Source organism: Epinephelus lanceolatus, chromosome 9 (assembly GCF_041903045.1).
Source record: "Epinephelus lanceolatus isolate andai-2023 chromosome 9, ASM4190304v1, whole genome shotgun sequence".
NCBI classification, from domain to species: domain Eukaryota; kingdom Metazoa; phylum Chordata; class Actinopteri; order Perciformes; family Serranidae; genus Epinephelus; species Epinephelus lanceolatus.
The window spans coordinates 15,170,081-15,184,392 of NC_135742.1; the positions used below are offsets into that span (position 1 = coordinate 15,170,081).

Sequence of the window (14,312 nt, forward strand, 5' to 3'; positions counted from 1 at the left end):
CATGTTTGTGTGTATAGAAAGAAAAATAAAAGTGAAATTAATGTAATGATCACCTGACCTTTTCAGTATTATTCAAAATACTGCAAACCAGTTATCACTATTTAAACACACCACTAAATAACAAACCAGCAGACTCTATAACACACAATATTCACAGTACATATTGACACAAAGCACTCTATATTTACAGCAAACTAAATACACATAAAGAACACTATATTTACAGCAAACTAAATTTACATAGAGAACACTATATTTGTGATTTTCTTTCTCAAGAGTAGGGAGTAAAATGTTGGGTTCAGGTCAAACATCAAGACACGTTTGGCCAAATACCTCAATATTGATATTGTGACAATACTGTAGGGTTGATTATTGGTGCTTTCACAAAATATTTACACAAGATTTTACTAGATAGCCATCAGTAATGTGGATGGAATAACTAAAGCTCTATTCACACAGGGCTAGTATTAACTGAAATTGAAATAACCCAAACGTCTGTATTCCATGCAGCCCATTTGCACAGGATAAGTGAAGTCTGTATGTTAGAGGCAAGATATGATGCACACAGTCATTTGTAAGTCCACTCTACACAACACAGAAACACTACACAGCACCACCAGTGGTGTTATACAGTGTTAACCTCCTTTTTCTCCTTTATAAATGTGGGTTGAACAAATAGAACTGATTACGCCACACACTGTCACGTCATCCATCTCATCATCTTTGAGAGTCCTGCACCTCAAATGCTACTCAAAACTTCTACTGGAAGAAAGGCCAAATTGAGGCACGGAGAACACAAAAAACCTAAATACAACCTTAAATCACAGAGATGCCGATTCCCACAGGACTAATATTATTACATGACCGCTGTGTTTGGTGAAATATGGTTGGTAATTTGTGGTGGAATTTTTAGTCCCCAGGCAATATTATATCCAATGCAAATGGGGCTTAAGTGAGTAAAGGCAAATATTAGAACAGCTAGAACAGTTTCTTAAGTTCAGAAAACTATATTACTTTACTGTAATGTAGCCTTACAACCAAGAAGAGACAACGCTTACAGTATTATGATATCCAAAATCTAAGGAGATACCTAGTCTTGTATCCCATTATCAATATATTGTCCAATGCTTGTTTTATATGTCTGAGCTCCTGACATGAATGTTACACCAGCCAGTAAAGCCTTTTTCTTTTTTTAGAGCACCTTCTCTGCACTGCCGGCCGCAGGTTTTGTCTTTCTCTCCATGTTTCGGCAACAAGTGCTAGATTCTTTCAGGTTCAGTTGTGATGGCAACTGCTACCTGCTATTGTGGATTGCACCAGCCGTGTTGCAGCAGCTAAGATGACCTATTGAATATCTGTATATAGGCTATAGAGACCTTTTCACTAAAAAATGCATTGCCAGGCAACAGCTAGGGTCCATGTGTACTTCCTGTCAGCTGGTGCCTTTCACATACGCTGCTAAACATTTAAACAGGAAATACAAAAAGACCTGTTCAGACTGTTTATGTAGTTCAGTGTATTGGAAACGGTCTACAATGCTGGGGTTGGGGAAAATCATACAAGACTGGCTCACTGGGAAAATTCCCAAACTTTCCAATGGCCAGTCTGCACATATTGGTTACAATATAAATACTATATAAGTAACTATATAATATGGATGTTTATCTGAATACCTGATCATACCTCACAGTGTTGTCTATCTACCTATACTAGCACCTGACAACACTGATACTCAAACTCACCTCTCTGAGGAAGTCCTCATCTCTGAGCCGGTCTCTGAGAAGCAGGATGTCAGCGTGCCGGCTCTCCTCTGAGCTCCACCTCAAGTTCTGGCGGACGGTCAGAGTCAGGTTCCCCGTGTCATGGCAGAACCTCAGCAAGCGGGACCGGTCTGCCCACACCTGAGACAGACCTGCTGGCGGCGTGGCCAGAGGGTTGGGTGGGCTGCAGCACAACAGGTGGATTAGTTTAACCACAAATCACAAACAACATTAAGGTTGAGAATATCGTTTCTCTCATTACAAATTAAAATAGAAAGACAGCAGGTTATATGAATAAATCTCTAAAAGCACTGTCAGAGCAGATGATAGCATTTTTCTTTTTAGGTCATGTTAACCGGACTATAAATCTGTGCTAATGATTTATGGATCCAGATTGAGCACAAAACATTCTTGAGTTTGACAGGTGTTCATAAGATGTACTTCAAGTATATTTACAGTATTTGAGAGATCTAAAGAATGCAGTGTGGCGTCTGCATGTTTTCCCTGTGCTTTCCCCGTGTTTCCTATCATAGTTCAAAGACATTAGGTTTGGTTAAATGGTGCCTCTAAATATGCCTGCAAGGTATATATATGCGAGCTTAAATGGTCATCTGTCTTTATGTGTCATCCCTCTGATTGACAGCTGACCTGTTTAGGGTTTTACCGGTCTCTTACCCTGTGTGAGCTGGGATTGGTTACAGCCCCCTGGGACACTCTGAGGATAAGCAGGTGTAACTAATGAATAGGGTGATTGCTAAAACTGGGCTGTTTCTACATTTGAAGCAAAGCTTTCTGTCACCATGTGTGGGAAAGGTCTGCACTGCACGCATAATGTTACAGCAAAACAGTGATTCATTTGTCAGTGTCGCTCCCTGTTGGAGCTTATAGTCTTACTGTGTGAGCAGCTCCAGGAGCTCGGTGTTGCCTGCCGTCTGTGCCAGCTGCAGCGGCGTGACTCCCTCTTCGTTTGGCAGACTGACAGCCATCAGACCCCCCGGCTGACACAGCAGCAGCTCTGCCAGCCGATACAGACCCCATCTCACTGCCAGGTGGAGGGGAGACTCTCTGAGGCTGTGCTCTGGCGATCAGGGGGAGAAATATAATAACGTAAAAAGAAACCTGCAGAGATAAAAGTATGCAGTGGGATCTGAGTCAGCTGAATGGAATTAACAGTGAGATGGGAACAAACAAGCGTGTGGTGGAAAATGAGATAAATAGGAGGAAACTAACATGTCGACAATTCCGTCTTGATAACCACCTACTCATGATAATTAACCTAAATGTCAATGATTGATTTCTTCTCTTGCACAGCGCTGGATCTCTCTGCTCCACTGACCCACTTTAAGGCAATAAAAGCTTTTCGACAAAGCAGCGACAGCTTCTTATTTCTGTTCCTGCCACTCAACACGGTCCAACAATATCTGTATCCAGGTAACTGGCCTGCACCTAATCAGCTACAGTCAAGCAGTGAGTAAGCTTGAAAATGTACTACTGCATTTTTAAAAAATATTTGTATATAATCTGGGCATTTCTTGAGGCTTAAAGTTTTATCATTCAAAAGGAAAAACAGCCACAAAGTCAGCACATTGCAGCCATGTCAAGAGAAAATGCAATTTTACTTTGAAAACCAATTTATTGTGTTTCTATTGAGGTTACTTTATAGGATACAAACAGACAGAAACTGGTGAATCCAAAGCCAGGCTTTATTTACAGATCAAAAAGGCTCCACTTCACTTTCTCTATTTGTCCAAGAATATTCTGCATCCAAAGCCCATCAGGGTGCAGGCCTTGTGAGCTATAAAGACAGATTTCACAAGATAACACTTTTGCCAGCTGCATTAAAAATGTCAGTGCTCAATATTTCAGAGCTGTACTCGGTCCACAAAGAACACAATGATGCCAAGCTGCAGTGAATGTGAATAAATGTCTTTTGATTTTGTGACAGAATGAGGTTTTGCTAATTTTTTCCAGTCCTTTTAAAAATGCAGAATATTGTGCTATAAACAAATGGTAAGCACCAAAGGAAAAATAGAGATTTAGTCAATCACATACAGCATCGGTAGCAGAATGACGTCACGAGCAGTGTTATCAAATTAACTGCAGACATTTAGAGGGAGACGCTGCAATGAAACAGACTGCCTTAACTATGTTAATGCTAAATCTAGTTTGTTATTTATGTAGGTGGCCCTACACAAACACTCAGATCATAGAAACAGATGGTGGCATCTAGTAAACATGATGGTCAGCACACCCACATATGCACACTTGCCCTCAGATTTATTAAGCTCTGCCGAGGGCTACTTCCAGAAGGAAAGGCTCTATTAACCACATTACACGCCGCTTAATTGGCTTTGATGAATTTAACAGAAGCACACATGTGACCATGTTCACTTCCGATTTTAGCCCAGTGAGCATGGAAAATGGGAACGATGGTGGAGAAGAAGGGGGGGTGGAGGGGAGTTGAAGAGTTCACCTTCCTTTGGTAGCACTGGCTCCAGGTTTCCAGAGCAATGCTGAGAGATGAGGTTATGACAAAAACTGTCTTCAAGAATTTATGTTCAGAAATTGATGTGCAAATAATAAAATAAAGTAAATGCCTCTTTAAACAAAACTGCATCTGTCTTTAAACCCAATTAAAACACTCTAACCTTCCTCATCTGCCAATTTGCATTACAAAGTTACATATTCATCTATTATATATCCATTGTGCACTGTTTAAACATTTTATAATTTCAAAGTGTTCACAGATGTTGTATAATAAAAAAACAAATATGCTTTTGATCAACATATCTGCGCAGGAATGCCCGTTCAGCGAGATAAAATAATCCCACTCTCACCTTCTCCACTGTTGCTCCCCAGTACATTCCAGTTTTGGGGGATATCCAGATTGGCCATGGCCAAGGCCACGCGACGATCCATAGCCCAGCGAGAGCTCTCCTGGCCCAGGTTGAAGAAGCTGCTCAGCTCCTTGTGATCCGTGGAGCTCAGGCAATGTCCGTGGATTACCAGGTGCTCTGCCAGGTCCTGAGAAAGAAGCAGTCATGAATAAGATACAATCTGTGATAACTGGTGTGCAATACAAAAACCAAGCAGTGTCCAAACTACCTCTGTGCAACAGAGGTGAGAGTATTAGGGCCCGTGGACGGAAGTGCCAGGGGCCCAAAGATCCCTGGCACTGAAAGTATGAGGAATTGTTTTTGAAAAGATATTTACTCTGCTGTGGTATCACATATTTTTGAGGGGCTTGGGATGCTTGAAAACTCATGAAAAATTTTCCCACATGCCAGAACTGGTGAAAATTTTTAAAACCCCACCTATAGGGTCTATCAGATAAGTTTCAAATTTGGTTGGTATAACTGTCGGACTATTGTGACACTAAATTGCGAAATAATGATGCAATAGATCATGTGACAACACTCCATTTTAGGCACTTTACAAGTACAGAACTTTTTGAACCTTCATGATGCCAACAGTGAAGCTTTTGTGTTGTCACGGAACAACGTGCCATGGCGAGGCAGGCCATTGTAAGCTGCTGTAACTTGACTTTGCATAGTCAAATCTGCCCCAGACTTCACATGCTGGATCAGAGTCCAGTCCTGAAGACATTTACGTGCCCATATTGACTCAGCATCATAGCAACACCTAGCAATAACAGGAAGTCAGCCTTATGTGACAGCGATTATCAAATTTGCATGAAATTTACAGGTTGTGGTCTACGCATAACATCCAGCAACATGACATTTAATTATTGTGTGTTCTCTAGAACCACAGTGATGTGGTACAAAGCTTGCAACACGTCATTTCCAGCACCTCACACTCCACACAGTAATTGTCAAAATCATTGGCGTGGTTTGAAAAAGTCCTGGAAATGCACAGCTGCATTGACCAGCATCCTGCCAGAACCCCAATGTATGGGATGATTCAAGGGCTCTTTCATTAAAAACAACATACTTGGAGAATTTCATGACTTGACAGAACAGTGTAATAATTTGCACAGCATGAATAGCACAAACAGGTCATTTTTACCATAGGGATGCACAAACTTAGATTCAGTGTAGTATAGGATCATATTTGGGCATCTTCCCTACCTGAGCATCATCTTGGACATACTCCAGTGTGGCTCCGCCCACCCAGATAAGGGGTGTGGTTTCAGTGATCAGGTAGGCCTGGACAGAGACCACCTCAGCCAGGTTATGTCCTACAGAGGAACACAATGAAACAAAAGCCAGACTTTACTGAGGACAGATTTATATCTCTTTGTATGAGAAAGAACCGTTATATAGTGTGAGATCCATGTAGCCTTTGTTCTCTCTAATTTCTGCCTAATTCTGTGATAAGGCACAGGTTGAAACTGCGTTCTCATGCAACTACGATACAAAAGACAACATGATTGATCAGTTATCTCAAACATGTTTCAAGCCAGTGTCATATCATGAGCTGAAATTGACGGCCACCTGGGTGCAAAAAGATCTAGAGTCTCTGATAAATTATTGAAACTAATTAAAATCATACACAGTTTGTAGGTTTGTACATGCTAAAAATACAAAACCAGTAGTATGGTTTTTGAAATATAGCTTATATATTCTAGCCCAGAGCCTAAGCACATTAGAGAATCACCGAGTGTGTGAGATTTTCATTTCGTATGCCGATAAAGGCATTTTTTTTCTTTTCTTTTGATGGAGAAGGAGACCTGCTTTTAATAGTCCAGCTATTGTCGAGAGTGCTCGAGCCTGCAGGACTGCCGGCTGTCTGTGTCAACCTACACAGAGGCTCGGTAATGTTGACGTATTGTTTATGGAGCTGTTTCCCTCCTGAGAGGAAGCTGATAAGATTCTGTGCTTTTCCAGACCTCAAGTCACAGACTGTGTAGTGTGTATGTTGTATAAGTGTGTGTGTGTGTGTGTGTGTGTGTGTGTGTGTGTGTGTGTGCAGACAGATTCAGACAGTGATATACTGTTCTTGAGTATATCACAGACAGGAGTGGGAAACCGGGGATTGTCAGGATGTGCTGTTCAATGTCTGAATGGTTTTCGAAATAAATTCTCCCCTTTTGATGTATAACACGGAAAATTACCCCAAAATACGTACAGTAACACAGCAAAACAGTACAGATCATATTTGCATACACATGAACATACCAGGTACTATAAAGCAGAGCATGACATCACTCTGCGCCCTGGTGACATGAACTAGTGTGGATCCCTCCAGAACAACGTAGACCTCTGCATCCTCCGGCACCGAGTCTAAACCCTCCAGCAATGCAAAAACCTTCGCCTGGCCCTGAGATAAAGACAAGTGAGAGAAGTTGAGAGCAAAATAAAAGAAGAAAGATTCTAGAGAGCAAAACATATTACTATTCCTAAAGATGCAGGCCTATTTTAGAGTAAAGACTCTTTTCTGATTCAGTGTTCTACATTTCTGTAAAGAACACCAAATCCCCTGACAGCATGTCTCTGGAGGATACAATAAAACACTCCCCTCAATAAAAACAGGAATGCCTTAGTGTCTGCCGCAAAGACCTGCTCTGATCCCATCAGGCCAGAACACTTTAGACTTCTGATCTGAGGTCGAAATGGAGAGCTGATATGTAGAGTGATTAGTAGCCTTTAAAAACTTTGTGCAGGTCAAATGTGGGTGTGTGATGTTATATGAAAGACTTAGTTGACTCTACAGCCTCACTTAAGAGGCCCGGGTTGAGCTGTTAAAGTTCTAGGTCACTGATTTATGTAGGGTTAAAGTCTTTTGATACCTAAAGGAATAAAGTACCTGAGTTTTGATACCACTACCAGAATTATTCTTTTATGGATACTTTTTAGGGCAACATAGTTAAATGCAGCTGTGCAAGAACTTTGCCAAAACAGTCTAAAACTTACAGTTTTGATTTCAGTCTGGACCTATCAAAACAAATCATGAATAAAAGTAATCTAACGAGACATTAAATCGCTGCTTTTGCTACTGGTATCATCAATATGAAGGACTACAGGCATATTTCAACTGTTAACACCCAGTCATGTGCATATTATGCACAAAAACCTTTATATTAAAGATCCAATGAGCTGTTAAAAACTACGGAACTTAAGAAAATGTAATTAGCACCTAGGTATATTTGTGTGGTATTAGTTTCACAAAACCATTACGTAAAAAACTATAACTTTACATAGATATAGTAGCATGTCCAGTGTAAAATGTGCAGGGGAACATAGCACAGTTGGTAGACATAGCGTTTCAAAGCACTCACAACTGAAACTCTAGGCTATTAATACACCTGATATAAAGTTAGCTGAACTGAAAAAAATTAAGGGTAGACAGTGCAAGCTCTAAATAAACACGTTCGCATTATACATGCTGCTCATCTTTGACGTATCGGCCGCAGAGATGTCTGCCCTCATTCGAATATAATGGAACTAGATGGCATTTGACTTGTGGGGCTTAAAGTACATTTGAAAAACTCAACAGCAATGTCTCTTTCCAGAAACCATGACCTGGTTACTTATGATAATCCACAGACCTTGTTGTGAGAAGTTTAATGAAGGAAGTATTTAAAGGAAGGATGAAGGAAGCGTGCATCTACAACTGTACGAATGGAATGTGACTAAGATTCAACCCAAACAGTGACCAAAACATTATCTGAAAGAGAAGCTAGAAGAGAAAGCTTTGTAGAGCTGCTGAGAACTGCCATGTCTGGTAATAATTATCTGTTGTTTGTCACTATGAGCAACACACTCCACAAGGTCCTTTAACTCATTGTTAATATAAAAATATTGATTAGAGCAGCTTTAAACATTTTGGGGCCAACTATGTTGTTTGGTTGTGAACTTTCCTTCTGTGGATTAACGGCTGCAGTATATCTAACAACTGTAGCTGGCAGCTGAATTTGAAAGCAGAGTTCTTGCAATTCAAATATCAAGACTAAACATCTGCTTTTAATATCAGTCTCTCAGACTAAAAACTAAATCTTCCAGGACCACTAGCTTGCTTTTTAGAGCAGCCGTTCTCAACCAACATCCAGCAGTCGCAGGGGAAGAAATCTATTGTAGATATCAATTTGTCCACCTACAGTGGCCTCAATAGACCAGACAGCGATGCAGCCACAAGACACCCTGTGTGGGTTATTCTGGGAAACAAATCAAACTGCCTGAGTGAGACAGGAGTAGAGGAGACAGGTTGCAGGAAAGACAGTGCACCAAAAAATGTTAATTATAAGGCTTCACTTGAGATGCAGTGAACATCACAGATTAATGTTGGATTGTGTCAGAGTGAGGATGTTTTTTTTTTTAAGTAACCTCTCTTTTTCTCGTGAGAGTCTATCTATTAGCCTTGCATCACCTCAACAGCTGACCCAATTTCTCACGCTATAAAACTCAGAGGCTTTTCTCTTTGATTCTCTCGCTGCCTCAGAAAGAGACACTGTGAGTAATCCTGCCTCCATGTCTCTCCGTCTCACCTAATCCCACCTTCAGGTTCACTTATCCATTTCTTTATCCCTAGTCGGCTATTCTTTGACAGAGAGAACGCCAGGTTTACCACCAAATTTATGTCTGGCTTCTCCTGTGCCCTCATTAAGCCTCCTGACCTCTGTGTGATTGACCAGATGCTGACCATGAAATAACAAACTTTTATTTTCCAACGTATACCTACAAAACTAATTTTTATTAACCTCAGCTATATTTTTATATTTAGCATCAGCTAGCAAATGTTAACGATATACTAATCTTGTTAATTCAGAAAAATGAGACTTTACAGGATTCTCCTGTTAAAGCTGGGGTAGGCAGTTTCATTTTGTTGTCATTGGACAAACACACAATAATAAACTTGGAGCATATTGTAAATCAAGTGGACTGAGAGAAAACTAGACTTCTGCAGCTCCTCTTGACTCTGTTTTTAAGACTTTAGAAATTCTACACCATGGCGAGAGACAGGTCATTTCACAGAGACGGCGTTCCTATTGGCTGTTCGGCAAATGCAGATGCGTGTGCACCTCCCTTCGATGAAAGTCTGATTCAATGGCGGGGACTCCTGCAGAAAAGTAGCTATTCCAGCACTGGACACAACTGCCTAAAATGCAAAGCAACCCAAAAAAGGAAGACTAACTTATCATAAAGAGTCTACAAGACGACAATGTTGCTAACAGGTTAGCCTTCTGCTAACCTGAGACAAAGGCTCAGGGCTGCAGCTTCAAGTTCATGTTCATGTGGTGAATGCACTGTGTGCAGCTCTACAGTGAAATTGGATTAAATGAATAAATGTATGGGAAACACTGTGTTACTATGACAGTAGACTCACAAGTCAGTCTTTAGACGCTTTGCTTAACTAAAGGTGGAGATCTCGGATTGTCTGGTGGCGAGACTACTATAACAGTAATACATTATTTTTATATTTGTATGAGTGCTGTCAAAAATATTGATTTATTAATACACATAAATTCGGAATATTTGAAACAGTTTCCATACTTTCCTCAATATTGATACTGTAAGACTACTTTCTTCTTCTTTGTTTTCTTCAACAGCGACTTGACACAAACACACCCAACAGCTCATTCGTCTCAGTTTCATATGGCCGTTTGTGGCACTTTTTTTTTTATTTGCAATTTTTAGCCTTTTGAATGTGTGACAGTTTCAGAGGTTTTAAACATGTGCACACTGCAAGAAGAATATTGTTTCCATTCATGTAAAAAAAAAAGTTTCAGTTATTGTTAATGTTTACTACAGTCCAGTAGTAGGTACAGTCCTAATCAAGAAAAGTTATGGTTGTCATGCTATAGCCTTGTTATATTTATCTTTTAATGAAAATTTTTAATTGCATGCCTTCATTGTCAATTTTTCCTTGTGGAATTGAAAATGGTGTTGAATATTGCTATTTCTGAAGCTACTGTATCAAAGCTATCGATTCAAGTGTCATGACTACACTTTGTATGAAGCACATGTGTATGCTTGTGGTCGCCTCATGGTGTATTTCTTATTCACTTATTTATTTTTTGCCATTTCCAGATCTCTGCCTACCCCAGCTTTAATTTAAAACAGTGGTTCCCAACTGGTTCAGCCACGGGGTCCAGACTTCTACTTAATCATTAGTTTGAGGTCCCAGAATTCAATACATTCAGTGTCATACTTGTGTTTGGTCATGTCGCTGAGCTAGTTTGCTGTCTCTGTCAAGTAGCTGTCTGTTAGTCACTCGCTCTACAGCAGAAAACGGCACTTTAAAATAAAGGCTCTGTGCTGGAAATTCACTGTACTTCAAAATAAAGTGTTTCTTTACAAACTTGACATGTTTGCAAATCACTTGTGGCCTATTCAGAATGGGCCTGTGACCCACTTTTTGACCTCGACCCACCAGTTGGGAACCAGTGATTTAAGAAATCAAGAGTGGATTTTTTTCCCCATGAAATCTTTTCTCATATTTCTGACATAATATAATCTTGTTAATTCGGAAAACACAGCAGATTTTTTCTGTCAAGTGAATGCATGACGCTCCTGTAATAAGGTAAACATTACCTACTACACATCAGATTCAGCATATTAGCAACGGCACTGTGAGCATCTCAGTACACCGAGATTAGCCTTTTGCCCCAAGCCTCACATCGCTGAAGACTAGTCTTGTGAAAACACTGGTCAACTTTTTTCAGCTTTACTACCCTCTGCGGTTAAAATTGAATTGTTGCATAAGTGTACTCTTTATTGGGCCTCTGTAGAGAGCATGCACAGTACATGCTGAGCAGGTGTTTCTTTTGGTAACATTGACGTCACATCAGGTACAAGGAAAACCACATTAAAACATGTCAAATTAAAAAGGCTTCAATAGCCTAACAACAGTGTGAGCAATGTATTCCTGCCTTTGATCTTTAGAGAATAATTAGTTCTCAATAATATTTGCGAAAACTGTTAATATACCAAACTGAAACCAATAAAACAATATTTGACCACGGTCCTGCCCTGTTTGACTGCACCTTAACCTCACAGACAACAGATCCATTCAAAGGTTTAACACAACCAGAGGCATCACAAATCAACGTAATAGCAAATAAATGTTCTTTTCCAACTCTGAGTTAAGTAAAATACAAATAAAAAAACATCACTGCGAATGAATCACAGAGTTACTGATTAGCTAGTTGAACACACAAATGCAAGGCTGCTTTTGTCACTGCCGTGCTGATGGATTACTTTTTCTCCTATGAAACTGTGATTCAGTGCTCAAATAATCCGACAGCAAAAGCCAAGAGATGTCTCATCCAAAGACTAATAAAGTCCCTGTTTGATCAAAGTCGAGAACATCAGTCTCCTGTCATCACAGCGCCCTCATCGACCCCAGAGCCAAATCTCATTTGAAACACTCGCACAGTACATACAGTAACTATAGTGATTGAATTACATGTTCTGTATTGATGCACAACAGAAAACAGTTGTATCCTCTCAGATGCAACATTCGATACATTTTTATTTAACATAATAGTTTGGTCACGAGCACAAAAACCAAGCCACAAACTTTCAGTTTTCGTAAATGAGGCTGCTGCCTACCAAACTCATTTTGCAGAGATTTTCCACAGGGATAACTAACTCTTGAGATTAATTGGAGAACTCAAACTTGACTTCAAACTGGAGCACATACTCACATACAGAGGCACCTTCCTCCTGCTGAGCTCCATCTGCAACAGCAACTGCGGGCAAAGACACAGACACAAGATGAGCAGACATTTGAGAAACAAAGATGAAAACTCAAACACGGTGTAGCCATGTGACTCCTCATATCTGTTTTGGTTATTTTGGTTATTCTGCCCCCCCCCCCCCCCCCATCCTGAAGAGATTATCAAACCTCATCTGTGCCAAGCAGAGTCAGAGGTCCTCCGATGAGACAGGACCATCGTTTGATCTCAAGTATGTGAATAATGATTTTAATGGGGATGCTTTCTACCTTAGTGTGTGGAGACAGCACCAGAACACCAAATATGCCCCAATCTGATTTGCAGGCAGTGTGTAGCCTACTCCTGCATGTAGGCCTGTGTGTGTGTGTGTGTGTGTGTGCTACAGCTGGAAATCGATTAAGTTTCAGTGCTGCAGGGTTGAGATCTGTTCTTTATCAGTTCTGCTCTTTAAACTGGAAACAACAGCAAGGTCTTAACACAGCAGTTTTTAAATTAATTTGCTTGTGCAGTCACACTATTTATTGCATTTATAATTATTCCTATATATGATAATTATATCTAATTATTCTCATCACAACAGACCAAATATTGCAAAGAACAAAGACAAATCAAGAGAGCAGGACTTTTGTAACTGTGCTAGCTTCATGACAGACACACAGCTCAACACAGGTGTAATAATGATGGCACTCCACTGGATAATTAGCATTGATTACCACAAAACACGACAGAATTGCTTTGGAAACCTTGTGTTTTTGTTTCCTAATGATTTAAATGAACTCAACACAGTTTAATGCTGACCTATTTAGCTGCAGAATAAATTTAAGGCTCTTTTTACAGGCTGTATTTCCCCACTCGACACTGACATGTTAGCAAACTGTCACTAATGTCACAAGCAACACACACGTTGAAGAAAAAGTCAGCAGCTGGTAGAAGAGGGGTTAACATGACTGACGTACTTACCTTCACAGGAGCTCAAACTCCGGCAGAGGAAACCTTAAATTCAGCCCAAAAACAGAGCCCTAACTCGGGTACATCCTCCCTCTGCTAAGTGCTAATTCAAGTGTCGCTGTTAGAAGCTACAAGTTGAGAAATGGCGTTGAGTCGGAGCAGCAGCTGTTTCCAATGTGAGCTGCAGCCTCCACTGACACAGCATCCTCCCCTCTGACTGTCAGTGTTGATGCTTTCTGTCTTCCGTCTGCTCAAATGCAAATTCCTCCTTACATGAGAAAGTTAGCTGATTCTTTGAGGTTACAGCGACCCCTAGTGGAAGGCGATAAAACAGCGACCAGTGTGTGGAAAAGGGTGATAACAACTACATCAAGGATGGCCTCAACTTGCTTTGAAAAAAATTGTAAAATGACAGGAAGCCAGGGGTTATTCAATTTAATTTAATTTAATTTAATTTAACTTTATTTTATTTTATTTTATTTTATTTTATGCGCTGTTGACGGTTCCTGTGTGCACAAATCCAGTCGCCCTGCATAGGTCAGGTGCACAGGGGCGTTTTAAGGATTTCAGGACATTCAGGGCTTAGCCTGTACCTGTACCTGTGTCGTGGGGTCCAAGGGATCCTCCCCTGACATTTTTTATTATATTATTATTATTATTTATCAATTCTATTACTTTATTTTTATAGGCCCACGCCTATCATCGAAACACCAGTGAAGAACGGTACCCACCTAATGACCCCAATAAAGCTTTTACCCTCCCTAACCCCTCCACCCCTGGCTCCTCCAGCATGGCTCCAACTATAACCCACAATTGCAAGTATGTGCAACAACAATCTACCAGTTAAACTCCGCCTCAATTAAAGTTCGGTTCGTTTTCCTCCTGCTAGTTTCTTCTCTCTTCTCCCCTCATCATTATTGATCATTATTGCAACAGCTTCTATTCCTGCCTCAGTCAAAACAACCTTA

At 40.4% G+C, this 14,312-nt stretch overlaps 1 protein-coding gene across 5 annotated transcripts in view; it reads right to left on the reverse strand.

Moving 5' to 3' along the window:
* LOC117252594 (rho guanine nucleotide exchange factor 28-like) overlaps nucleotides 1-13,569 on the reverse strand; it is a 57,450-nt gene extending 43,881 nt beyond the window's left edge. For 4 of the 5 annotated variants that reach the window (XM_033619630.2, XM_033619631.2, XM_033619629.2 and 1 more), the window contains exons 1-7: nucleotides 13,357-13,569; nucleotides 12,367-12,411; nucleotides 6,899-7,040; nucleotides 5,849-5,958; nucleotides 4,598-4,784; nucleotides 2,655-2,838; nucleotides 1,743-1,944 (exon numbers count right to left, since the gene is read on the reverse strand). In XM_033619630.2, the coding sequence (XP_033475521.1) occupies nucleotides 1,743-1,944; nucleotides 2,655-2,838; nucleotides 4,598-4,784; nucleotides 5,849-5,958; nucleotides 6,899-7,040; nucleotides 12,367-12,399 (858 nt within the window). In that variant the 5' untranslated portion in view covers nucleotides 12,400-12,411; nucleotides 13,357-13,569. The remainder of the gene's footprint in view (nucleotides 1-1,742; nucleotides 1,945-2,654; nucleotides 2,839-4,597; nucleotides 4,785-5,848; nucleotides 5,959-6,898; nucleotides 7,041-12,366; nucleotides 12,412-13,356) is intronic. The other variant, XM_033619632.2, reaches the window with a different exon arrangement.
* Nucleotides 13,570-14,312: the final 743 nt, after the last annotated feature.